This window comes from Prosopis cineraria, unplaced genomic scaffold (assembly GCF_029017545.1).
Source record: "Prosopis cineraria cultivar Desert tree isolate PC_DT_omini unplaced genomic scaffold, ASM2901754v1 PC13, whole genome shotgun sequence".
NCBI lineage: Eukaryota > Viridiplantae > Streptophyta > Magnoliopsida > Fabales > Fabaceae > Prosopis > Prosopis cineraria.
In genome coordinates, this window is record NW_026555344.1 from 39,830,351 (window position 1) to 39,849,242 (window position 18,892).

At 31.8% G+C, this 18,892-nt stretch overlaps 1 protein-coding gene across 2 annotated transcripts; it reads left to right on the top strand.

Annotated features, from left to right (window-relative positions):
• The first annotated feature begins 8,476 nt into the window (after positions 1-8,476).
• LOC129291720 (uncharacterized) lies at positions 8,477-12,421 on the top strand. 2 transcript variants are annotated; one of them, XM_054929224.1, is made up of 5 exons: positions 8,477-9,215; positions 10,021-10,078; positions 10,156-10,273; positions 10,378-10,495; positions 12,227-12,421. In XM_054929224.1, exons 1-5 carry the CDS (start codon positions 8,652-8,654, stop codon positions 12,281-12,283), a joined length of 915 nt encoding a protein of 304 aa, XP_054785199.1. In that variant the 5' UTR covers positions 8,477-8,651; the 3' UTR covers positions 12,284-12,421. The 2 variants fall into 2 exon arrangements, with proteins under 2 accessions (XP_054785199.1, XP_054785200.1); XM_054929225.1 differs by lacking the exon at positions 12,227-12,421 and adding an exon at positions 11,130-12,214.
• The last annotated feature ends 6,471 nt before the right edge of the window (positions 12,422-18,892 follow it).

An 18,892-nucleotide genomic window follows, 5' to 3' on the forward strand; every position in this document is an offset into this window, starting at 1 on the left:
ATAATGGCGCATTTAATGGGTTTTGCTTTACAAATTATCTTTTTTTTTCCTTATTTAATCATTGTTACATTTTTTTTAATTTTCATTAAATTGTTGGTTTCAAAATTTATGTTTGATTGATTTCCAAAGATGTTGAACCTCTTCTCTTCTAACAAGTTACTGTTGAATTTAATTTTGGATGCATAAAAGTGGTACAAGAATTAAGGATATACTCCAATAAAAGTCAAAGAAAAAAGCAAAAAAAAAAAAATCTAAAAGACATGAGAGGAAATAAAAAGAATTTTGAAGACACTATTTGTGTTGTGATCAAAAGTTCAAAACATGAAAATGGGAAGTAAATAAGCAGGTGTCCTCATTCGGCACCAAGAGCTCATCACTCAAAATGCACTGTTTTGAGTGAGTGAACAAATCTGAGCATTGGTTCTTAAATAATATCGATCATATTTTTTAAATTGATATTTTGTTTTTTTTAATTTGTTATTCCTCTTCCTCCCTAAATCAAAAGAACCAGACATGCTAGAGCGTCTGCACCAGAGACCTATGACAGTGTCAGCAAGGCAAAAACCTTCTACGATTTGTGAATTTTGAAGAACGAGAGGCCTGACCATTGATAGAGGTTGGGGTTTTGCTAATCCAACATCTGCGAGTTACAAATCTAAAGAGGTTGGTGTGTGCATATTAATTTTTTCAATCGGCCAATCTTTGTTAATTTCAATCCATTCAATAAGCATGTCCTTCTATTTGTTTGTTTTGGGTATAATAATCCATCAACGGAAGCTATGTAATATCCTATTTTATGGACTGCCAACTACCATGTGAGAATATAATGTGTTTTTAGAAGCTTTCTTGTTGGTTCTTCTTCCTGCTCTTATTCAACTTTGTTGCTTTAGTAGATGAAGTGGAAAATTTTAGACCAGGTCATTACAGATTACTAGACTATAAATTAATCTTCCACATTGTTTTCCATTGGCTAAAAATTCTAGATGCCGTGTGGTGTAGGACCTTCTTGAGTGTCTTCTAACTATTTGATTAATGACAGTTTAATGTTAGAAAGAATAAGCAAAATGAAGTGCAGTATGAGTATGTAACAGATAACTAAGACATTTTAATCAAGAAATAAAATTGAAACAGATTTAAATATAAACTACAAATTTAAGAGCATGTCATATAGGAATCGTAATTTTTTAGTGTTTCTGGGATGCTACCAGATATGTGATTGGCGTAAAGATCCAAGGTCACCAAATTTGTCAAATTTCCAAATTTAGGTGGGATTTTTCTAGCTATATTGTTACTATAAAGCTCCTTGGCATAGATGATTATTGATCTTAGAGCCTACCTTATGACTTTCGATCTTTGTTCAATTTTAAAACTTATTCATTCGTTCCTCTTTATAAGTTTTTTTTTATCAATCTCATCAATATCAATGCAAAAATAATAAAAAAGAATAAAAGTGTGTAAAATTTCAAATATGCCCTTATATAGCAAATCTAAAAAACAACATCATATTACTTGTTCTCTTACATGAAAGATAATTTTAAAAATACTTTTTAAATATTACCTAAAAAGTCACTTTATAACTTATAAATGAGACTAAATAAAAATTCTAGAATGTGTCTTATCAATGACATTGAAGGTAGTATGTTTGAAGATGAAATAGATACAAAAAATGAGAATGATTTCAAACCTTAAGTTCTTGAATCATTTAATATTATTCCAGCCTTTGAATCCTCCTATGCAAAGCTAGAACCAAAAAACTTATGTACTTGAGTTATTATCATGAACTATGCTATCTATCTAGGAGTTGGCTTCTCTCTATTTCCTTCCCTCTCCATTTCCTCTCCACTTCTCATCTCAACCATTAGATCTATTTTTGAATGGTTGTGATTTGATCTTTTATAAAATTATTATTATATTTATTTTTCATAAAATTTCACATTTTAATAATAATTTTATAAAATATTAAATCTCAACCATTCAAAAATAGATCCAATGGTTGAGATGAGAAGTGGAGAGGAAATGGAGAGGAAAAGAAATGGAGAGAAGCCAACTCCATCTATCTATTTATTCCTAAATCTTGTGATTAATTACTAGTTGTTACTATAATCAGATCAATTTTCTAATTCATGATGTTTATATTCTAAGGCATCTTGCTCCTCCTCTAGTTGTTTAAGAGACTGAATTATCTTGTGGAGCAATTACACATTAACAACTCTTGTTGTCCTCCATGTTTACGTTTGATAAAAATTTGTTCAAGTCTTATTTCACATTCCTCAATTTGAAAATCAATAGCTCCTTCATAAGAAAGCCATTTGTTTGAAGTGTGAATAGCAACAATCAATTAATTCTCTTAGCATATGTAGATATGTAGGTTGAACATGGTTCTTACCCTTAGTGCATATTTCATTTGTAGGAATAATTAAGGAATGAGTTTGGACTTAAGAAGGCCTTTAAGAGCAGAATGGACATATATAACACTAAAAGATATATGCACAAAATAAGTTATCTTGTAGTAGAATGGACATTTACAATAATAGATTGACTAAAAAAATACAATTAAAAGAGGAAGGCTGAAAACTGTCCAACAATGAATGGAGATTAATTGTAGTCCAACAAAGCAAAGCAAGTGCTTTAACCATACCATGAAGTCATGTGGGAAAGCCATTTGTTTGAAGTGTGAACAACAACAATCAATTAATTCTCTTAGCATATGTAGATATGTAGGTTGAACATGGTTCTTACCCTTAGTGCATATTTCATTTGTAGGAATAATTAAGGAATGAGTTTGGACTTAAGAAGGCCTTTAAGAGCAGAATGGACATATATAACACTAAAAGATATATGCACAAAACAAGTTATCTTGTAGTAGAATGGACATTTACAATAATAGATTGACTAAAAAAATACAATTAAAAGAGGAAGGCTGAAAACTGTCCAACAATGAATGGAGATTAATTGTAGTCCAACAAAGCAAAGCAAGTGCTTTAACCATATCATGAAGTCATGTGGGAAAGCCATTTGTTTGAAGTGTGAACAACAACAATCAATTAATTCTCTTAGCATTAATAGATATGCAGGTTGAACATGGTTCTTACCCTCAGTACATACTTCATTTGTAGGAATAATTAAGGAATGGGTTTGGACTTAAGAAGGCCTTTAAGAGCAGAATGGACATATATAATACTAAAAGAGATATGCACAAAATAAGTTATCTTGTAGTAGAATGGACATTTATAATAGTAGATTGACCAAAAAAAATTAAAAGAGAAAGGCTAAAACTGTCCAATAATGGATGGAGATTGATTGTAGTCCAACAAAGCAAAGCAAGTTCTTTCCTACAAAAAGAACCATACCATGAAGTCATGTGCTCCAAGAGATGAGATGGGGATATATAAAAAATATCCAAGAAACTTATGCAATGCTGATGCATTCAAAAAAAGTAGCTAGCAATCTATCCTGTATCTACTTTAATGTCATGTATGAAGAAGAAATTGTAACTTGTAATGTTTATGTAGTGTGATGGCCATATGTAATGATATATGTATATAGCTAGCGAGTGAACAAAAATTGTGAAATAAATAAAAGCTTATTCTTATGCAAGTTGTGCCCATCTACTCTTCTACTGAATACCTTATAAATAATTTGTTGTCATCTCTATGGCTTCAAGAGATGGGATTCCATTTTTTTAGGCTCCTACATTCCAAGTATTAATAGTTTTTGAAAACTATATATAATTATTAGTAATAACTTATTTATTGATATTTACCAACAATAAGCTTGTAAATGACAATGCTTGGGATGCAAATGGTGGAAAAATATATTAAGTTAGAGTTACTAAGTATGAGAATGTTGACTCTTGAGTTTATACAAGTTTTGTTCAAATTATTACCGCTTGTGTCTTTATAAATTTGTTTTTTTAATCTTTTCTTCTTTTCCTACAAGATGGTACCTCTTGAATGCCCCACACAAGATAAATATAAAATTAATAACAATTTCTTTTTGTATTAAATGTAATTTAAATAAAAACTCAATACCTCTTAGTCTTTTATAAGTCATCTTCTTATCATTAATTTTTTTTTCTTCCTAAGGTTTATAGTGTTGCTTTCTTTTTCTTCCTTCTCTTTTTTTGAATCCTTTAGGCATATTTTCAGAGTCTATGATTGATGATCTACTTGGTTTAGCAATAGCATCTTTATTACTATCCGAAATTTCATTTTCTAATTTAATGATGCATCTTTGAATACGCTCAAAACTTTCAAGATTCTGCGTTGCCTTTATTGCCAGAATGCCCATTTTATTCATTAATCATCTATATATTTGTATTATTTCAAGTATTGGGTCTGCTTTTATCTGACACCCTCCAACATCATGTACAACATCACTTCTTGCTTCTCTGGTTTTTCTAATTCTCACATCCTTTGACTCTTATACTTTCAACGCATAACAACACAATATTATAGTGGTCTTAAACATCTGACAAGTGCAACAAATTTCATGTGTGTTAGGTTTAAACTCAACTCTCCATTTTCCCCTTTCATCAATCATGTGGGCAGTGTATATATATGATGGTCCTTTCTCATTACGGTTAATCAACATCATAGAGAATTGGAGGCTCTACTGTGCTTGGAACATGTCAAAGGAAGTAGGAGTACAAGTTAGCACAAGTTGGTGCAACATAGGCATACTTTGATTAACCATCTTCAGGATTTGTTGTTAAGAATCAAACTCAAGTTTCAATTCCTTGTCTTGCTTTTTTCTACAGCTTTGTCAAAAGTGGTAAAGAATTCATTGATATCTAAACTCAGTGTTGTGCATCTCTTCACATTAGCATTCACACTTTTACTAAGTTGTGCACTTCTCATACCTAATGCACAATGATTCTTTACATAACACCAAGCCCATTTCTCTTTGATATTATACATGGATATCAACCATGTATCTTCATGGACATCATAAGAAGAGATTAATTGGCTCCAAACTTCTTCAAACTTGTCTTCTTTTGAAATTTTAGACATGCATTTATAGAAGTTAGTTAGCAAATATGATCCATCTTTCATTAAGTTTCCTAAGTTTTTTATGCCATTTTGCTTTAAATGCCAAGTACACAAACAATGTTTTTTGTTAAGAAGAACATCACTCAAAGCTCTCGCCAAAGTTTGATCTTGATCTATAAACACAGTTTTAGGCTTCTCTTGCATGTGAGCATCTAAGAAAGTTTCTAATAGCCACTTAAAAGACACAATGGTTTCATCATACAATAATGCTGCTAAAAATGGCCATACTTCCATAATGATCAAAGCTAGAAAATATTGCAAGAGGTTAATCATCACAATTCGTGCAATACATTGCGTCTGGAGATACAATCTCACCAAAAAATGCATAGTCTATTAGCATTATAGCATCTGCCCAAAACACATTGGGGATTTGTTTCTCTATATCTACTTGATATTTGTGGTAGAATGTAGGATACATTGCAAGTTATTTTTGAAAATATTCAAATAGACACCTTATATCTCCATACTTCATGCTTCTTTGCCTTTGTTTCTGTAAATAGTTTTGCATATTTACTTGAGTATATCCAACATTTGAATTACCTCCAACATATGTAATCATTAGGTCAAAAGTAAATTTTTGTTGGAGCCTAGACTTTCTTGCTAGATCAATCCCACAAGCATCAACTTTTGATAAATTTATTTGAGATGCTAAGAAGTCCTTTTTGATAATATGGATAAGGGGGGTTATGTTCTTAAACAAATTTAGTGATTTTATACTTTTAATCAATGAAATATATTATCATTCTTACCTTATAGTTTGTCCTTATCTCTGCTTGATACTTAGAAGAATATGTCTCCTTTTTACTTTCTTTTTGATAACCTTTGTCACAACATACATATCTATATGTAATATACTTGATGGATACATATGTATATGTAATAAGTGAACCATCCTTTTCTACTATTTGTACCATTGTATTTTATAGGTCTAAACCTAGTGTTTTTAACATATTTTTGCTATAATTCTCATGCCTCTTCTCAACTTCTAAACTCTCTTTCTATTTCGGGTTTCAATTCGTCCTACATTGTAAAGTCTCTATGCAAAATAGAATCATTATATATATATATATATATATTTAAATAATATCAAATCTTCAATTTTTTAAGAAAATTCATAACAAGATAAAATTATAATATTATTTTTTTATATTTAACTCCTTTCAGGTTTATATATATGGGCGTGTATTTAACTCCCTTTAAGTTATGTGTGTGTGTGTGTGATAGTATCAGTTTCAACTTCTTCTTTTTAGTTTCAACATTTTATGTGTATGTGTATTAGCACCCATTTCAGGTTGTATATGTTATTTGTTTTCATGCATTTCATTCAATATGTGCGTGCACGCGTGAGTAACTAGTATACTGGATCCCACCTTTGTCTTCTTCCTTCCTCCTCTTGTTGAGCTTGTAGTGATCCATTTCTTCCTTCCTCCTCTTGTCTAGCTTGCATCAATCCATCTATTCCTTCTTCATCCTCAATTTGGAAACAATCTCTTCTTTCTTCTTACGTTGTTTCAATGCAATCTCTTCCTTCTTTATGCCCTGTTTCTATGCCATCCATCTCTTACTTTGCTCTAATATGAACTTTTGTGGGAAAATTTAGAGAATGAAAACACAATCCCACCCAATTGTTGACCTATAGAGGAGTGAATTTTAAATGATCAAATAAATCAAATTATACTGCCACAAATGGTCAGGATGATCTCTACTTAGTCAAACAGAGCGTTTTGAATGATGAGCTCAGTGGTCATCATCGGTGGAATGAAAAAGCAAATAAGTAGATAGAGTTGGTAATTTAGACCAAGTCTGAACCTACTTGAAAATTTAGGGTAAAGCCTAAAAAAATTATTTTTTAATGTTTCACCCGAATAGGCCCAAGAAAATTTGAGCCAAGTCCAATAGGGTTTGCGCTTGGTTCGAATACTCGAATAAAAAAATAATTTTTTTAAAAAATATATAAAATTTAATAAATAGTAAGTAATTTTTTAAGTTTTATATCATTTTATACCAAAATACTATATATTTGAGTATATTATTATAGTTATTTAAAAAAATTAAAAATAGTTATATTTTCATATTTTTATTATTTTTAATCGATAAAATGTCTCAAAATAATATTAAAATATATTTTAATACTCCCTCCATTGAGGAGTTGGAAGCTAAAAAATATAAAATATTTTTAGTTTTTTGAAGTGTAATCATTGCCTTTTTTTCAAAAATATTTCTATTAATAACGGCTTTATATTTATTATAGGATATTTAATAGAGGTAAAGATAAAAAGATATGATTAATTTAAAAATAGGTAACTACTTTATTAGGAGATGAGATTTAATTAAAATGCCATACATTTTTTAACGAAGAAAGTATTTATTTTTATATTTTAAGACCCAATTTTTTTAATATTTTTTGAGTCCAATACATCATTTTGTTATAAAAAATTAATTTTATATTTTTATAAAATAAGATAATTAATTTTAAAGAAAAAATAAAATTAAAATAAAATTTAAGTATGTACGAATTTCTGACTCTACTACTAGATAAACATAATAAAGAGAATAATATTCGTGAGTAATTACTTGATTATTGTTCATACTAGACTTAATTAAAAATTAAGAATAAATTAGAGTAAACAATTTTTATATGTAAGGGTTAAGCAATATAAAAAATTAAAGAAAAATGATTTCAAAAATAACATTTTACTTATAACTAAATAATTTTGCTTTATATAATATCATGATGGCTATTTTTTTATATTTATAAAAATAAAAAGTATAATTTACTCAAAAGTTATTAAAAACTTTAACCAAATTGGGTTAATAATTTTAAGTTAGTAATTTAATTGTGACTGAATTGAGATCAATTAAATTATAATGAAAATAATATAATTTAATTAAAAAATATAAAAAAATTTGTATGTGACTATGATAAGAGTAATATTTAAATAATTAAGATATTAATTTATAAATAAAGAAAATATTCATGAATAAATTACACAAAATAAAACCAAACAATAACAGAATTACTTAAGTATAAAGTTAATAAGTTATTTTTTATTTTATTCTTTTAAAATTAAAATAATATTTTATATTTAATAAAATTATTTAAATTTAAAATTGATTTAAAAAATAAAAGAAAAAATATTTTAAAAAGTTTCAAGTATTCGGGTCAACTCGAATAAATTCAAAACCTGAAGGTATTAGGGTCGAGCTTGACTATATAAATTTTTTAGAGTATATATGATACTTTAAGTTTAATTCAAATAAGTAGGTTTGAATTGAACTTAATTTGAATAAGTTTTGTTCATTCGAATTATCGACTTTAAAGTGAATATGGTTCTATCTCAGGACGACGACGTTTAGATCCTCACCAGACGAAGCGGATTTGAATTCAAATAACCCGCGCATCTTACGATCTTCGGATTGCAGATGCAGGGTGGGGATTCACACTGTCACAGTCGAGAAGAAGCCTTATCTTCCTCGGTTAATCCGATCGCCCATCTGACTATCAGAGTCTCACTATGAAATCCGAACATTTTCTCTCTTCCGCTAGCCCTGAGCTTCTCAGTCGAAAACCCTCCTCTTAATTCCCCCCCACTTCAGAAAATGGCCTCCCCAATAGCTTACTCCCAAATCGACGATAAGGACCTCGACGACGCCGCTTTGTGGGCTGTCATTGATTCCGCCACTGCCTCCCGTTCCACAACCAAGTGCAAATCCCTTGCCATCAAATATAATAATACCACATCCCCATCTCCGATCTCAAAACCCTTGCCACCGACCAAGTTCCAGAGAATCTCGAGGGATTCCCCTTCAGCTTCCATCGAATCCAAGGCTACAGGCGACGGTGAAGTGGATCATGAGCCTTGGTCGTACCGGCCTCCTAGGAAGTTTGCAAGGATTTGTCCTTCAGAGACGAGCGAGAGTAGTCCACTGGCTCTGGTGAATAATGGGCAGCGAACGCCATCGGCAGCAGCTTTTTATTCGTCACGGGAGGCGCATCTGTCGCCTGAGATAGGGAGGCTTCGAGTGAAAGAGATTAGTCCTTATACAGAGGTCTCTCCAGGGTACAATGACAGGAGCGAGGAGAGGGAGATCACGATGTATGGATTTTCTGGGAAGTTCCCTTCAGTTTCATTGTTCAAGGAATACCAAAATACAGCCATGGCGGTAACTATTCCGATATACTTGTTAGTTGTTTGTATGTTTAATTAAGTATTGGTTAATGATAATGCGAAATTTGAACCTCAGAAGGATGCTTCATTGTTATAGAACGGAAGAGATAACTGAATTATATACTTGACATAAAGAAACATTGAGAGGTCTGTATTTAGGATCACTGTAATATATCTATTGTTCTGATAGTATAATGCTAGCAAGAAATCATAATTCTTATTATCATTTGCATCTTTTCAAGGCATTCTCTTGTGAGGCTTATTCATTTAATGTTAGCTGACCAACGTAAAATTTCTCATCTGCCATCAATCAGGAAGCTGGGTGAACGTATTTTTTTCCCTCCTGACTCTGATCCTATTTGAATAATCGCACACTAAGCTGCAGTCTTTTTAAATATCCTTACTGGTTGAAACCAAACCATATTTTCTTGGCAAACATAACTTATTCCAAGCATACTTGATTAGATATGTTCGACGACTTTGATTTGGTCATAATATTTGTAATCCAAACCCAAAGGTACATGAGCAGATGCTTTCAGATGGGGGCTAAATAAGTAATAAAATTTATGTCTGCGATCTTTCTGCATATGATATTGCAAATGTATCGCCAGAAGAAGTCATTCAAGTATCCAGTATTTTGACTTCTTGTGATTTGCAAGTAATCTAATGTAGGTACGGGAGTTTAGTGGTGGTAATTTTGTTCTCTTAGCTGCGATTTTTTTTTTTTTTTGGGTGCCCCTTTCTTAGCTGCGATTTGCCTAAACAATGCCTTGCTGATTGGTTGTGCCTTCAATTGACAGATTTTGGAGAAGACTGATTATACATTGATTTCGGGGAAGCCTTTCATAAAAAAGTCAGGTAAACGAAGTTTCTTCATTTTTCATTGAACATAGTAGATCAGGTCAAATGTAATACGGTGCAAGTGTTTCCTACAGGTTGGAGGAAGATATCTTGCTTCTTCAATATTTCTTTTGAAATTAGAGACAAGAATATTGAGTTTGATGAGAATCGTAATGTTCAGCGCGCTGAGTTTGTGGTTCGGGCATACATGCAGTATGTTTCTTGTTTGGTAGTTGCGATTCATGTCACTTCTTTAATTTCTTCTCATTTACACCACAATCACGTTGCCATTCTTTGGTTAACCCCATCACTATCAGGGGAGGCAGGTTCTCAGATGGATGGGGCTCTTGTGAGCGGCGTGAGAAGAGATTTCAGAAACCGAATCATGACGTACCTAGCACAGCAGAGACGAGAGCCAAAAACAAAGCATGTCAAGTAGGTCATCTTTTATCAATGTCGTAAATTTCCCTTTTTATACTTAAGTTATTCATCACTACATAGCTTTAGCTGCTTTCCCTCCACCTAAGGCCATGTTTGGTATGAAAGAATCATCCAAAAAAAATCAGAAATGGAAATGGAATCCTGAGAAAGACAAGTTTGGTACATTTGAATTGTGATTCTTGGGAATTCAGATTCAAGGAAATTTTCTTGAATTGGATTCCATCATAATGAGGATGGAATCGGTTAGATTCTATGGAATTAATCTTTTCAGACCACCATACCCTCTATCTTATCTCTGGCTTTTTTTTTTCTTGGTTTGATCACTCTGAAATCTTCCTCTGCTAACATTGGCATCGTCTCCCCTAGAAACGATGGAGTTTCTTTGAACAATAACAAGTATTCTGGTTTTGACATTGAGAAACTGAACACTTGCTCCCAATCTGGCGTATTGAATCCAAAGTAATCCTCCTTTGGCATGTCGAACTTGAAATAATCCTCCTTCTCTTGATTCACTTTCACACTCCCAGAATACATCTTCCACTTCAGCTGCCTTTGCCTCGCTTTCTTTCTCTAATTCTCATGCCCTTTGTGGCTTGGTCTCTTCACTGCAATTGCTTTTGAATTGCAGAACTGACGTGGAAGATGGTAGACAATGTGATTTGTTGTCAAAATCATAGCCGGAGCTGGACGCTTCTGACTTCACCACCACATTCATTTTCATTTTCACCGCCGCCTCTGCTTCGTCGGCCTTTTCTCTCGATGGAGGAGTCACAAAGTTTGTCAATGGGTCTGGTCCATGAATCTTAATCGCTGCATTATCATAAACCATAACCTTAAAGCACCCAACTCTAGCGATAAAGGCAAAGGCAGCTTGGAGGGACTTGCAGTCATGGATAGGGCCCAACTAGTTGAGGCAAGTGTCATCATGTGTCACGGCGGCGCTCACCCAAATCTGGGCATCGCTCATCTACATGCAGGATGAGGACTTGCAAAGGTGCTTGAGCTCGTGGAGGCTCTTGGACACTAGCCACCACCCACGACGTCTCCCCCCCCTCTCTCTTTCCCCTCTCTCTCCATGGCATCTCTCTTTCCATGCAGCTGAACTGTCGAGGTCGTGGGTGGTAGGAGAGGTGTGCTGGGACTTTTTTCTAGCAAGGGGGTATTTTGATATTTTTATTATTTTAAATACATAAATTATTAAAATTATATCGGATTCCATACTTATATCAAACAAACTTTTATAATTCAATTCAATTTCAATTTTAATTTCAATTTTAATTCTATTAAAAAATTTTTCATTATAACAAATGAGACTTAAATACTTCAAATGAGTTAAATAGCAGTCCATATAATCTTAAATTTACTTGTACTTCATATTGCTACATGGTCATGTGGCCAGCCAATATATGCCAAGTGTCTAACCTCGGATCATCTAATAAAACTTGCTTGTGCCATTAAAGCAACGACGATTTTACACCCAAAAAAAAAAAAAAGTTTCTTCATATTCATGTTCCCGTTACTTTAAACTTTATTAGCAACAAATCCACTTTCTCCACTGTGTGCCGCTTGTTAAAATGACTCTTTTTTATTAAAAACAAAAACAAAAACGAAAACCCCTTAACTTACTCTCTCTATTATGCCTGCCTTGAAAGTTTCATGTTCGCACGGGCCAAATTCAAATGCTAACTTATTTTACTAATTTCTGGTTCAATTATACTTTTCCAGGATTTGTTAGGAATTGGAGAATACCGATCTAGTGGCGGTGCAGGCTACGTTGGTTGATGATATTATAATATTACAGAGTACTGTTGATTGTGACGGTGTCCTCCCAGGCCATGAGCTTTTGCTTTTTGCCCAATTGTGTGTAAAGCTATAATATTCTATAATGGTTCCGAATGTATGAAAATATTAAATCTACAATACTATTGCAATAGGATCTTTTTTTTCCGTTAAGGATTTTGTTTTATTATGAAGTAATATTCTTTGAAAAAATACAAATAAATCTCTTGAAATGATAAAATAGTACCACAAAATTGGGTATTTACTATTTAGGTACTTATTTGTTAATTTCTTTTGTAAAATTATATTTTTGAACCTCTATAAAATAATAGAAAGTGTATTTATTAAAATCTAAACTAAAATTGTTAATACTGAATGTAAAGTTGTTAATGTAAGAAGCACAATTTTTATTGCATAATTAAATTAAAATTATGATTAATTATGTTGTTAATATTTAAATTAAAATTGTTAATTACTAAGATGAAGTTATTAATATAGAAAATATACTTGTTATTGCATAACTAAGCTAATGATTATGCTGCCTATATTAATAACATTATCTTTATCCTTAACAACTATGCCTCATTATTTTGCTTAGGATTAAAAATGTAATTTTACAAAAAACTTGTAAGATATGTTGGTCATTGAAAAGGAGGGTGAATTGGGTGTCTTTTGATTTTTTACCAAAAGCTTTTGATCACAGAAATTTGAACTATGAATATTGATAGGATAAATAGAGCTAATGAAGATGAGAGAGATATAGAGTAATACATAATGAATTTATTTTAGTTCAGCCTAATTCACTTGGCCTATGTTCAATCCTCAAAAACCTTATGAGATTTTTCACTATAATCACAAGTTCAATTTAGGCACTTATGAAGCCACAGTATAATCTCAGATTTAATGTCTATATTACTCTCCATTACAAAAATCCTACAAGTTCAATCTGGGTACTTGGGAAACCACTTACAATCTCTTAGACTTATAAGTCTGTTTCTTTCCCCCTCACAGAGGTAATTTTAGCACTCACTTAAAATCTCTTGATCTTAAGTTTGCTCAAATAAATAATAGAGAGATTTTGATCACAAAGTGATTCTGATAAAAACTCACTCATTGAATAGATGAACACATTGAAGTACAATAATATTTGAGACAAATATAGAGAGTAATCGAAGGTATTGAATATCACAGCTTGTGTCACTCACTTTTTTGCTTTGCTATTTATAGATGAGCCCTTTTATAGTTGGAGTTGAACAATGATCCGTTAGACTCATTTAAAATAGCCATTGGAGTAGTCTCCTTCTCTCTTATGTAAGTCTATTTAATACTTTCGGTAGAGTTTTCTTTGTGTCTTGTAAAGTATTCATTAAATACAATCAATTTTTCATTATTGTTCGATCTCTAACATTGTTGTTATAATGTAGCTTTGTTGCTTTATAACAGTATTGTTACTTGAAAAGGATAGTAGGCATTGACAGCTTTTCAGATGGGTTTACGTGTTAAAGCTAGAAGCAAATATAATGGCATTTACGCATTTAATGCTCTGGCAAAAGTAGGTAAAGGTTTATATCGGTAAAGCATTTTAGCATAGGTGGTATAAATAAAAAAATGAATCACAAAGAGTTTGATCCAAGCAATAATTGTGTTTAGATACATTTTAGGAAGATTATTAAGTGTATACAATTGATTGCAGATGAAAAGAATAACTAAGAAATGAGTTTTGAAGAGTTTAGAATTAAGAACAAAAAATAGAGCATGAAAGAGCAATTTAGTACTGGTGCTATTTGCTATAATATTGGTGCTATGATAAGAAAAAATGACAACAAAATGAAAATAACACAGGTGTTACTTTGATAGTATCAATATAAGGCTCTTCGTAAAAGATGATGATACTTTTCATTTTATAAAAATAAATGTTTTTCTCAAATGAGGATTTATTACATACTTATTGATAAAACGTATCGTTGTTAATATAAATTAAATGAAATCTTCTATTTCAAAGCTTTGAAGAATAGTACCGGTGTAGAAAAGTAGTACTAGTGCTAAAATATTAATAGCATAGGTGTTAGTACTTAGTATGGGTGCTAAAGAAAAGTTTTTTTTTGGTCAAAAATAAAGGAATAGCATAGTGTTAAAAGCACAGCACCGATGCTATAAGCACATTTTCGTAACACAGTTTATGGGTTAAATTATATCAATCATAACTTTTTCATTTTAATCCAAAACAAGAAAATAACCTATGTTGGACGTAACAATCAAGAAAATTTAACTCTGGTTTTTTAACCTAATGAGGATAATTAGTGAGTTAATGATGTGTATGGCCAAAGGGGCTTAACCTAGCATAATTGTTGTGATTTTAGCCCTAGAATTGGATTTGGATCAATGGCGGGCCACCCGGGCAAGGAAAGAGGAAGAAAAAAGTGAAGAATTATTCTCTGTGCCACACACCATGGCATGTGGTTAGTCTGCCACGGTGCACAGAAACAGATTTAAATGCAATGGGCTCCTCTATGCTATGCGCCGCGGCAGAGGGCAGCGTGCGCTGTGACGTATGGGCAAAATTTTTGATAAATCAAATTGCGTCTGTGTGAGAAAACAGAAGAGAGAAGAGAATGAAAACGAAGAGAATGTTGAAGCTCTGCTAGGGCATGCTCATTGGTTCTTATTGTTGACATTTTGAAGCTCCCAAATACTCAAGGTAAATAATCTAAGCATTCTTCCTTTCTCTCCCTTATTTATGATGATTTATGGTAGGGTTTGAGTTGGAAAATTAATTTTTAGTCCATAGGGGTATGGGTTCGATTCTATTGATAAAAATAAGTATAATGGGAGTTGTTTAATATATTGTTTAATGTGGTTAGTCTATGGGAGCATTTATTTTCTAAAAAATGATATTTATGAGGTAGTTGGTAGATGTTTATGTGCATTAATGATGGTTTGAAGTATTGTTAATGATAACATACATCAATGAAATTTAATAAGCCCATGAGGTATGAATGGGTAGTGATTATGAGTTGATAAAAATAGAGTGTGTGGAGTTATATGTTGATAAAATTTTAAGAGTTAGACAATGATGAAATTCTTTTGGCATTGATGGAGAGAGGTTTATTTTTGACACCATTCGAGCTTGTTAAAGCTTTGGAAAGTTGGTATAGTGAGGGGTAAACCTTTGACCTCTCAAAGGTTTGAGATAACTAAGGAAAACTTAATCTTTATAGTTGAATGTTAAATGTGTTTGTGAAATGTGAATTATGAGCTAAATTAATGATGCATATTGACAAAGTATTTAATTTGTGAAATGGTTTTTGAAAAAAAAAAACCTTGCTTTTGCCACCCTTGGTGTTTTATGAAATTGATTATGATTTATTACTATGGGTGAAGAATTGTGATATATTATGTGTTGAATTGTGGAGTATTGAGTTATGTAAGTTCATGTATTATGAATTGATTGTTAAATACATATTATGTGAAAAATGTGCATAGCATGATCACTGGCGGGAGTTCACCTAGGGAGCGAAGTAGATTGGTTGAAATCTATGTGGTATTGGCAGTAATCATTGGAAGCAGGAACTAACCTTGGCACCAACCGTTGAAATCGGGAGATAGTCATTGTCCCATGATTGATTCAAGATTGTCCCACTTGTTTTATGAGGGACTCAAACCTAACTAATCTCCATCAATTCATCAGGAGGCTAGATTAGGGGGTACGACACCCCATGGTTGTTAGTATTAAGGGAAACTAAATTATATAAGAGAGTGAGTTAACCTTGGCTCGATAGCTCCTCACAAGTGGAAGGCTGGGTTAGTTCATGAAGAACGTAGCCATATGATAGCCACCGGTTTTGTGTCGGAGGTAACAGGAGGACATAAGGTTGGCATGTGATTATGCATATAAGTTCGGCTACATGGTTGTTAGTTTTGTAGTCCAGTATGTATTGAGGGTGCATGGTTGTTATTTTTGCGACCTTGTATTATGTTTTTGCTAAATAACATGATAAAGTGTTTTGTGGCAAGCCCGATCACATGGTTGCTAGTTTGTGAATTGTGACTGAATGTTATATGTTATTCGTGCTTGTTTGCCTAATTGTATTTATTTACAATTGACATGCAACTGTATAGGTTAAGTGAAACTTGGTTACTAAGTGGTTATACTCACCCCTCAATTCTCAATATTTTCAGTGCCTAGCTTATCGGATCCAAATCGAGAAAAACATACAGAGGCCTAGGATTATGGAGTAATCCTTTATATGCCTCTCTTTTATTATTTTCATGTGTATTTGTTAATGTAATTGCCAATTAAGATTATTTGACATGATTTATGTACTACTTGCATGATTTTGTGTATAATTAGTGTATTTTATACCCTGAGTTAGTGAGTTTTGGTTGTTAACCAGTGAATAGGGTCAAAATACTTGTATAAGTAGAAACATATGTATTTTGAGAAATTTGGAATGAAATTGTTGATTTTGTGCAACATTTCCTCCCCTTTTATGTTTTGTGAAAATAAGGGTCGAGTGGTGATTTTATGAGATAAGCATTTTTTATTGTATATGGTGTATTGCGGCATGGGCCCGCAAGAGTCCATTGAGTGTGATCGAATGATTAGTGTGAACTATTGACGCGTGTGGTTGAGTTGGGACATCCCATTTGGAAAATTTTGTGAAAAAGTGGTCATAATGGGTTTTCATGTCTAACTTTTGATAAAAAATGAGTTTGAGTGTGAAACTGATGCCATTAGTTAGAGCTAGGAGAAAGCTTTGTGTAGACACCAAAACCACCTCAGTCGGACGTCGGATGGAGATTTGGGATGTGTTGAAAGTCTGCTCCATATGCTGTTAAATGATAGCACTGATGTTATCAAATTTCGTGCAATGCGCCGCAACTCATGGCACAGAGAAGACACCTCAATTGGATGTCGGATAGAGATTTGGGATGCATTGAAAGTCCGTTCTCTATGCTGTCAAATGACAGCATTGATGTTATCAAATTTTGTGCAATGCGCCACGACTCATGACACAGAGAAGGCATGTTGTGGCACACATGTCGTAAGCTGCGGCGTACGTGTCATTTTCTACACAAAATTTGTTTTTGAGTATTAAAACTCATCATTTTGGGTTTCAATTGATTTTTAAGCTTCCACTTTACTTTTAAAACTCTAATATGAACTTCTTAAAAAATGTTTGAAATTTGAATTATTGAGATTGAGATTTCTTTGAAAGAATTTTGAGAAATTCCTTTTGTAAAATTTTATAATTTTGTAATTCTTTAAGGGTTAAACCCTAAATTGTCATGATTTAGAGACAATTGCAGTTTAACCTCAGGAAGGTTATATTGGAAAGCTCTAGATGTTTAGTTTCCAACAAAATAATACCCACTTAAAAATTCAAAGCAGTTTGAAAGATATGACTAAAAAAGTGAGAAAAGGTTAGCAGCATTTTTTCGACTATTGGAAGTTTTAACAACCAATTTTAAAAAATCATATCTACTTCATATAAAATCTATTTTGAATGAAATAGATGTCTTTAGAAAGATTTATAAGTCTATTTTTAAACAAAAGAAACTTCACATTAAATAGATTTGTATATTAAGAGATGTAGAGAAAATATTGAATCAAGGTCAAAACTAAATATCTCCCAACCTCTTAGTGAACTTCAAATGTTAATAACATAATTTCATTATGAGTAAATATAAATTTTAAGAAGCTTTATGGAGTTAGTTTTTAAATAATTTTTAAGAAAAAACATTTTCAAATCTTTTGAGATATAACTGGTTGAAAACAAGATTAAAGTTATATCTCAATATTTATTTTAAAAATAAACTGAATGTTATGATGCATATAAAACAATGAATTTAACATAATGATTAGAAAGCTTAATAATATTATACTTATCAAGACCAAACCTATCATGGATCGAAGCTTGTAAATCTTCATTCACTTGAGCTCTGATTGGATCATCTTTCTCATATTTCTTATGTTTTTCATTCTTGAGTGAAGCATGCTAATAATTACTTCAATAGCTATCTCTTCATGCTCACTCATATTTTTACTTTAAATAACCTTCAATAATGTGTCATAAATAAAGTGGTTAGTTCAAGTATCAATATGCATGGGAATTAGTGTAAAAGTTATTATATCATGCCATGCATATAAAAATCTTATATTATAAATATCCAAATTATGAAAACTAACACTTTGATCACTCTTAGATATATAATCAATTTAGGATAAGAAAAAATATAATAGGATAAAATAACTTTTGAGAACATAAATTATTTTTTCAAATCCCAAATAGTACGAAACAATATAAGTAAAATCACTTTAAAAAATTTATTCTATAGTTATAGTTAACTAATATATGTAAGAGAACAACTAATCCATATAGTCTGCTATTCTATATTCTCAAACATATAGCTAAAATAATACACCTATATTTATCATTATCAAAACTTAAACTTAATATAATGTCATAAGTCATTATGTTCAATAAAATTATGTTAGATAATGTAACTTTAAAGTAATTATTGTATTTCATGATACTTATTTATTATTTGCCTATTGTAATGGAATTTATTTATCATTCTCCCATATTCTTTCTATCTCAATAAATACTT

Bases quoted from the DNA above. Each gene is read 5' to 3' on its own strand.
- LOC129291720 (XM_054929224.1), top strand. From the start codon at position 8,652: ATGGCCTCCCCAATAGCTTACTCCCAAATCGACGATAAGGACCTCGAC. The intron at 10,079-10,155 runs GTAAACGAAGTT...TGTTTCCTACAG, and splicing joins GCCTTTCATAAAAAAGTCAG to GTTGGAGGAAGATATCTTGC. The intron at 10,496-12,226 runs GTAGGTCATCTT...ATACTTTTCCAG, and splicing joins CCAAAAACAAAGCATGTCAA to GATTTGTTAGGAATTGGAGA.